General features: G+C 36.6%; 1 protein-coding gene across 1 annotated transcript in view; it reads left to right on the plus strand.

Moving 5' to 3' along the window:
• The window catches only part of rp9 (RP9 pre-mRNA splicing factor), a 9,025-nt gene extending 1,768 nt beyond the window's left edge, over positions 1–7,257 (plus strand). The window contains exons 4-6 of the mRNA XM_014005670.1: positions 1,855–1,946; positions 2,250–2,311; positions 6,505–7,257. Of these exons, the coding sequence (XP_013861124.1) occupies positions 1,855–1,946; positions 2,250–2,311; positions 6,505–6,712 (362 nt within the window). The 3' untranslated portion in view covers positions 6,713–7,257. The remainder of the gene's footprint in view (positions 1–1,854; positions 1,947–2,249; positions 2,312–6,504) is intronic.
• The last annotated feature ends 2,128 nt before the right edge of the window (positions 7,258–9,385 follow it).

Consider the following 9,385-nt stretch of genomic DNA (forward strand, 5'->3'; position numbering starts at 1 on the left):
GTGTGGCTCTAATTCACCACTTCACCATCTGTGTCGCAGTTTCACGTCTCCAACCAAAAACGAGCGTACGCATGGGTCAAAGTCGGCGTGAGGCACCGCACATTTTCACGTCAAGTTTGGATTTTATAAATCACAACCTTGGCGTAAAAAGTGGCGTACGCAAGTTTCTGGGCTCAAATTGTGCGTACGCCAGTTTTATAAATCCGACCCCTGGTATTTTCCACATCTYTGCAGACAGTGGCCTGGATGCTGAAAGCAGTGGGTGATTTATAAATCGCAAAGCAATTACAGCTCCTTGCTGTCAGGACATGTCTCAATTTATATATATATAAAAAAGAATACAGACATCAYACATTGAACTTTACATAATATTTGTCTGCATTTTTTACCATCTGTTCAATTTTAAAGCCCTAGTTATTGTATTATTTGATCAGATCAAGATTTTTTTATTTACAATGATATAAAACACATATACTGTATAAATTTAGTGAACTTATTCAGCACTGAGTAGAAATTGTAATAATTGGTTGAAGGTAGCTGGAGGAGATTACTGTTCTGTGACCAGAGGGAATGGGTGGATGAATATGGATCAAAAAGGTCCTTCAAATAAATCTGGTGAGGTCCCATTGATGCATGAGTTATTAGTTGATGGGTAATGAGAGCAATCTTAGATGGAATTCTGTAGGAAGCCAGTAAAGGTTATGGAGAATGGGTGTAATATGTTCTGATTTACAAGCTCAAAAAAATCTATTGAMGTTTTTGAAGATTTTTACCAGAGAGTCTAATAAACAGGGAGTTGGAGTGGTCAAAAAAACGTCTAGGGGGTCATTTGACAAGGTATTTTTTTACTTATACATTTTTATTTAACTAATGCTATTTATGTCACTAAAACACTTTAAAATGTTCAAAATATGTTTAATTTGAAAGTAAGAACATAGGTTGGAACAGTAGTAGAGGGCAGCTGGCTTGGAATTGGAAAGTTGCMTGTTTAATTACCGGTCATGCTCATATGTCGTGGTGCCCTTGAGCAAGTARRTCTTCTACTMACTCAGCTGCTCCACTTGAAGGTATCTCATGTGTGATGTAAACTCCTGTCTTGCTGTTGTGACCAACATGACCGAGATCAGGCTGCCATTARAGCTCTGTCCATTCAGTTCTTCAGCACACGTTGTCCTGCTGCTTGAGCAGTCAGAGACTTGGAGGAGTCGCAGGGCGAACACAAACACACACAAGGTCTGTCCACAATGTGTTTGTAAGAATCTGGGCAGGACTGGTGTTGTCTAATCCTTGGAGAAAATGTTTACTTTTTTTTCTTTCTTTGTTAAAGAAACAAAAAGCTTATTGTTAACAACAAAATAAGACTTTTCTGTGATTTCTTTAATACTTAAAGTGCAGCACATTTAAAAGGTTTGAAACTTTTACATAAATCTTTTGCTCTTTAACAGCACGTTTCCGGTGGATACCTTAAAGTTTTGGGCATTTTCCCAACCAAACAAACACATTTCAATACCTAAATGATGTGGTTTCTTTAAACTAAATGTAGTTTTGTAAAATATTTTAATTTATAGCCACATAAAGCTTTTGTTCTTCTGAATCAATTTGAGTCAAGTTCAGTRATTTAATAACATAATTAATGAGTAGAATTGGATTTACATACGTGGATAGTCTTTATGGCAGCTGACACTAACCAAAACAACTCATCCTATTATTTTCTGTTGAAGATCATATCGAACTTTTATTTTGTAAAATTCTTGTTAATAATAAAAAGGGTGTTTTAAATAATTATCGGTTTAAAATTTTCTAACCTGTAAACATGGCGGTGTTGGTCATTATTTCTTCCTGTTTTTCCTACAGGTTGGAGATGCAAGCGCTACGGACACAGGACAGGGGACAAGGAGTGTCCTTTTTTCATCAAAGGCAACCAGAAACTGGAGCAGTTCAGAGTGGTGAGTTTATACATGTTACAGAACAAAACAAACAAATAATGAAAGGGTCGGACAACCGAAGCTGAGGTTTGTATTGGGCGTGGGCTGCAGACTTAACACAGCTTGCTCCAGTTTGAACTGAAAGAAAAACCTGCGCAGAAACTCAGCCTCTGCAATAATTACCATAAATGCAGTTTTTACATCTTTTGTACCATCTGAATAATCTGAAAAGTGCTTACACAAGACTGTTAGAAATATGCTGTTGCTACACTTTAAGACACAGTGAACTGCAGTGATTCTTTTTTTTATCTTTTTATATTTTAGGCTCATGAAGACCCGATGTATGACTTAATTAGAGAAAACAAACGGAATGAAAAAGAAACCAGGTATGCGTGTGTTTTCTGTTTTTGTAACAAGTATATACCTTATGTGTACGCAGATTTATCACTGAGCAAAACGTTTTTCATGGTATAAAACAAAACAGGTATTTTTGAGGCTGCAGTCAATAATAGTCAAAATCATCTTCCACTCAAGAACCTTCAGTTTTTGACTGTTGCCCCTCAGAGTTGGACAATCTCAGCTGACCTGGAAACAATCTCACGGTGGCTTGCTCCCTGCGCCGCTTTCTAACAAATAGTGTTTGACACCAGGATGTTTGAGGCTGAGGGTAGTGCACCATGAAGGCTGTCTGTAGGAGTGCTTTAGTTTGCATTACAAAAAGGATATTTAAAGGCCAGATGTGTTTTTGAAGTTTAAGTTGCGAGTCTGACCTAAGTTTTGGCTTCTTTAGTCAACTGCTCTCAGCTGCTTGTTTGAATGCAGGTCCAGTGTTTTATCACACTAGACAGAAGAAAATTTCGCTATGTATATTTTTTTCATCTCGGCTATATATTCAATTTAATTCTTAGCATTACAGTATGCATATGTGCAAAAGAGGGTTTCAGTACATTTCTTTTGAATTCCATCTTCAGTGTTGGACTAACTTTTCATAAGTTGTGACAGGCCTTTAGTTTGATTGGTTTCCATCTAACTTCTACTTTTTTCTGTTGTCGTTTTAACTAACGTTTCCAACATTTTGAGATCAATTTATTCTTGTAATGTCCCAAATTATCTGTGTTTTATAAATGTAATAAATTAGTTCTGTTCTGTGTCTGAGAGAAATAATTTCTTGTGCATTTTTATGAGCACTTCCTTCTCTAAATCTCCTGGTTTATGTCTGCCCTGAAAAAATTATATCTGCCCACACTTTTTTTTCTTTTTTAGGACCCAGCTTTATTTCTGAACAAAATGACTCCTAAAAATATTTTTCTGAACCTCCATGTGAAACTTCTTTAGTCCCAAAACTATTAATTTGAAATGGTTTTAGTAGGGCTGCAACGATTAATCGACGACTAATCGATTCTTAAAATAATCGATGACTAATTTAATAATCGATTAATCTTTTTTTTTTGTTCTTTACTTTGTTTTTCTCTCCAAACTGCTTTGACACCTTCCACTGCCACATCTGCCTTTCTGTCCTTGACACACATGCACAGTAGTGGTAACTGGGGTAGGCCGTGGACGTCACAAGACATTATACNAATATCTGCAGAGCAGAACTTGCCTTCCACAGCAATTATTTTTAGTTAGCATATAGCTAAAATCTAACGATGATTATATAATAGCAGCTGCATTCTGGTGTGATAAGCTGTATGTTTTATATTCAATTAACGTGTGATCCGATTAGTCGACTAATCAAAAAAATAATCGGTGATTAATCGATTACAAAAATAATAGTTTGTGGCAGCCCTAGGGTCATACAATGTTTTAGTCAAACAGAACCAACAAGAATGAAACAAAATGTAAAGAATTAGAGAAAAAAATTAATGTTAAATGTAAATAAATTCTAATTATAATAAATTAATAATAGCTTTACATCTAAAAATCATATTTTATCATTTTAATCAATTTTCCTCATTCAGAAACCTATTAAATTTCTGTTATGTTTCATGTAGGACAAACACACATTTGTTTTCAGTCAGTATTTAATACAGCTGGCAAAATAAATTGTTAAAATATGTATTATGTGCTTCTGTTTTTTAATTCAGGAGATTATAAAAAAAATCCTTCATTTTATGGGAAGACCCTCTTGATTCAAGAGAAAACTCTGGTTTTTAAAAAAATGGCTGCTTATCAATTAATTGTTAATCTATAAGATAAATCAACTTCAGATTAATTCATTATCAATAACTTGCATCCTTAAGGAGTTAACTTAAACTATATCTACTCATATTCATGTAATTAAGCGTTTTAATGATTTGGCCGATTAATCGATTAATCAAAAAAATAATCAACAGATTGATCGATTATTAAAATAATCGTTAGTTGCAGCCCTAGGTTTTAGACCCGACTATATTTAGTAGACATTTATTTAACAGACATTTATCCCTTTTTTCCCCTGAAATCATAAAACTATCACAAAGTGGAGCTGCTTGTGTTGCTACTGCAAATATAAGCACAATCCTGGAGTGGGGATCGGTTAGAGGCAGGGGTCTTCTCAAGCCCACCACTGCAGCTGATTCAGCTCAGGTTTTCTTTGCCCAGCTGAAGGAGCGTGGTGCGTGAGGTGGCAGGCTTATTTTGATTTGAGTTTATTTGTAAACTAATCAAATCGTGTCACCGGTAAAGTCCGAGTAATTAATCCTCTGCACATGTTGACGTGTTGTTTAACAAAACAGTGAATTCCCATATTACCTGTGAATTAATGATTGTAGACAAAACACGTACTTATTGTCCACAGAGTCCAGAAAGACATTAAAAAGCACTTTGTAGAACATAGATAAGGGTAAAAGGTGCAGCATAAGTGCTTTCCTTTTCAGCCTTCTATTGATTCAGGCTGTTATCAGGCAGCTGGAGTCTGTCGGTGTTTGGAGTGGATTTTTATAAAGAATGAAGGTTTTTCTCTTTTTTTTTTTATTTCAGAGAGCTGGAATGGAAAATGTGAATTATTCCAGGCATATTATTAACATTTAGTTTTGTCAGAAAAAAAATTAACTTACTATAGACTATATATGTCTTTTATCTGCCACCTTTTGTAAACTGATTGTCCAAATGTTTATTTTGTGAATTTAATGCCTGATGAGCTGTTTTATTTTCTAACTGAAGAGTTATGAATAATTTCACAGCTAASCCAGAGCAGAAACCTTTTCACCTTTTTGAATTTCAATAGGAAACTCTATTTTAAAGCTTATCTCTAGGTTACTGTGTGGTTTTTAATTTGAGCACAAGATGCACTCATGCTTCTGTTCCTATCACTCTTGATGTTCCAGTAAGAGGCCGTCTGCTTCACTCAAATCTCACGCTCGACTTTCTTTAGTGTCTGTCAGATGCTGCAGAACCGTCTCTCTCAGCCGAGCTGTGCACAGTCACTGTTCTTCATAAACGTGCCCACAGAGTCCTGAACGATCATTTGGTGCGTACTGTACAAGRCAAAGGTTCTGCCAGGGGCTCGTGCACAGAATGGGTCATAAGAGGCAGTGTGAGAAGAAAAACACAATTTTTGTCTCACAACCTTGTCAGTGAAATAATTTTTGCAGTTCTAAGAAAGTATGAACCAACCTTAAGTCGTGCRAGTTTTATTTTTATTTTATTTTTTTCTCAATTTGACCAAATTGGTATCACTTTGGCTGCTGWTCACTGCAGGTAAGATACTGACTGCTTATTACTCCACCCAGCGTTAATTCAAAAACAACAMATTAAAGCAAATGCAAGGCCCGCGGGCCAAATCTGGAACCTCGTTACCATTTAATCTGGCCCCAAAGGTAATACTTAAAATGTGAAATAGTTTAATGGTTTCTYTTTTTGTCGCTGTATTTAGTGCTTTTTTTCTCATGGTAAAGGTCAACTGACAAGCCAAGAAAATGAAGTTAGAAWTTTTCAATAATCTTGATTTTAATGTGGAGAGCAACAGAGAATCTAGTTATCTTTTTCTGTATTCCCTTCTTTTTTTAAAAGYCACATAATTGGATTTTTAGTGAGTTCTTTTTATTTAATTTAAATTTTTTTACTAATTTGCTGGATTGTGATAATGTATCTCTAAGAAATAATAAAATATAAAGTTGTTGATAGAGAATAAGGTCTAAAGAAATGAAGGCTAAAGATGTGGCTTTGTAAATGTAATCGTTTTTCTTTTTCTGTTTGGTTATTTATGTTCTAATTATCACCTAAAATACAGTTTGGAAACAATATGGAAAAGGTAATTTGTATTTTGTTAACATATTTCAGGTAATATCGACAGATTGTCTCTTGGCTTGGACCAAGTTTTAAATTTTGGGCCCCTTGTGTAATTGAGTTTGACACCTCAGGGTGTTTTAGTGCGTTCCCCCAACTTCAACATTTTTAACATTTACCCGAGTAATGTCCTTAGTTACTAGAAGAATGCTTTGGGCATGGCTAACAGTCCTGAGGTGCCAGAATTTGGACAAAATACCCTCYTGCTTGCCTGAAGTGGGGACCTGTGTGGAGTATAATCTGTAGGATTTTATTCCTCAGGCTGTAACACCTCCTGTCCTCTCCTCTGTTTTCTTCTCGCTGCTTATAGGATCCAGCAGCTGCAGCAGCTGCTTCAGGACACCACCTCTTCCTCTTCTTCCTCCTCCGACTCCGACTCAGACAGCTCATCGTCCTCAGGCCACTGTCGCAAGAAGAAGAGAAAAAAGAAGGACAAGAAGAAAAAAGAGAAGAAGAAGAGGAGGAAGAAGCGAAAGCACAAGTCCTCTAAATCTAGTGACAGCTCAGATTCAGATTGAGACTTTATCAACATAAATAATGTAAACGTTAGATGAGACTTAAAGATACAGCAGTGACTGTAGACCGCAGACTGTGAAACAGCAGAGTGTGATGAGGGTGCAGGCTGCAAGCTGAAATATAAGCTTTATTTACTGCGCCTGACTTCTGAAGCATTTCTTTTACCACCGGACGATGACTCGGTCAGATGAGGTCTATGCTTTGATGCATCCTGGTGTGAAGCATTGTCTGCATGAACATTAAAGAGAACCGAGTCTAATATATAAAAACTATTTCCCTCATTAGAATGCATCTGGAAATATTACATAATCAAGATTGTATTTTCCACAGTTTTATATCTAAGTGGGATTAAAAAGTGATTGTAGCATATTTAATCCACAACAATACAATAGAAAAGCCAAAGTAAAAAGTCAGGGGTCAGCTGGAATGTGAAAGAAAGCCTGAAATGGTTGTAAACCAAAACAAATGGAAAAATTTAAAGTCTGAATTTACTTATTTGTTTTGAAAAAGAACTGAACGTTTGTGAATAAATTCCTGTCGTAAATAAGGAAGTCATTGTTTCTTTCCAAAATTTAGTCAGAATTTAGCTGAAAAAACAAACAGATTTTATCACTTAGTCCTCGACTTAATTTGACATGTTTGTGGTTTTTATTGTCCTGATAGGTTGAAAACTGCTGCAAAAAAACTGCACTATTGAAATTAATGCCTTTTATGAGTTATTGTCTGGCTGATTCTAATAGTGTTTCTTAAAAACTTTTCCACYCAGTAATCCTCATAAAACTGTTTTYCATTGACAACCTACCRACTTGTGTGCTTCGATAAAGTAAAGGAGGAGAGACTAGTGGCTCCCCTACAGCTTCATCGACACGAGTTAGACTTGTAGGCCACATTTGAGGAAGTTTGATGACTTTTTCCTTTCCAGGCAACACGTGTCCCTGTGGAAATATACTGGAAACATTCCCTCTTCCTAACGACCCTGATACAGAGACAATTACAGTCGACCCACAGGGAGCCAGATTTCCATTTAGATTCGAGTCCCGAGTTCCAACAGCTGAAGAAACGTGCATTTCTGTGAGGAATTTCATCAAAGTGTGTTCGATAACGCAGTCAGGAAAGCAGTTCGCTTTGCTGATTCATGCACACGTTTACAGTTTAGACTTTTTACTCTCTTTAGGTGTGAACTTTCCCTGGCAGCTTTAATGCTCCGATTGATTCGGTTTAAATAAATCCATTGAAGCCGTAAAGTTTCCCTTCTGTTCAGCACGACGAATCTCTGCGGAGATTCAGTCACAGAGGGGAGGCATGGCCACATGGAGAGATGAGCCAATGGAATGTTGTTTTATYGAAGCACTCTGTCATTTTGGACAAAAGGCCGGTCAGACTTCATGTCCCCACCGTGACGGAGTTTCAACACTGCAGATTGTGAGTGCTCGGATTGTTCTGCAGGCTTTCAATCAGCCCAGTTATCAGATTTGTGGAGGGAAAGATGTGACCGCAGGATGGAGGGTTTCATCTTTTATTATCTACAATAAAGGGAAGAATTCACAACAAGAACTTTTAAGGGATCACCACCAAAAAAGAAAAAAACGCAGGTTGCAGCTCAGAAAAAAAAATACTTTGAGAATCTTTCTGTTGATTGAAAAACATATAAGAGCCCGCTCCACCACATCATCTGTGAAACCTGGTGGTGCTTCTGTGGTGGCTTGAGCGAGCCTCTGATAATAGAACTGGCACAGCAGCATTAATTGTTTCGCTGCTGACAGAATGGAAACAGGATGGTATGGAGGAGACTTCTGTGCACTCGCATTCAGCCAAATGCCTCTAAACTCCAWGTCGCTATTTTTATCGTTCAGCCGRAACAACTTTCGACGGCGTGAGAAACCAAAGAACTTTGCCAGTCGCCTGATGATTTAACTGAAGTGTAGCCTACGTGCTGAAAACCAGAATAAAAGTAGAAAGACAATCTCTACATCAAACTGGACGTTTTTATGTACTTTATTGTGGCACCCATGGTTTCATTAGAAATAAAATGGGCACAGAAATGTAACAAATACATGATACAATCACCACATAGACATGTGTGGGCCACAACTGGCCCGGTTTTGGTTTGGTTTATGTGCTGCTGACCCATTCAAGGACCCCCTCTGGCAAACCACACCTGGGYCACCAAAGGGCCATCRCTCTTTGGGGTATCTGGGCTGAGTGTTAGTATGTTAGTGCATTGTGTGGGCCAGAACTGGGCCAGACAAATGCTTTGTGGGTATAATAACATCACATGATWCAATACTATATGATAAAATACAAAATAGTATATAATTTATGAAAATATATTGTAGATTATATAATAAAGTCTGCTACAATATATTATGTAATACAGTATGTGTTAAATATGTATTTGAGATACATGTATTATGATATACACAAGATATTTTACACAACATGACCTGTACTGTATATGACATGATATGAGACATATGATGTCATGTGACATGATAAATAGGATATGATGACTATCTATATATGATATGAAATTTGTTTTATGACATGACTGATAAGATTTATATGATACATATATGGCATGATATGATATTGACATGACATATACAGCAGGTAAAATAAGTATTGAACACGTCACCATTTTTCTCAGTAAATATATTACTAGAGGTGCTAATGAC

Source organism: Austrofundulus limnaeus, unplaced genomic scaffold (genome assembly GCF_001266775.1).
Source record: "Austrofundulus limnaeus strain Quisiro unplaced genomic scaffold, Austrofundulus_limnaeus-1.0 Scaffold32, whole genome shotgun sequence".
NCBI lineage: Eukaryota > Metazoa > Chordata > Actinopteri > Cyprinodontiformes > Rivulidae > Austrofundulus > Austrofundulus limnaeus.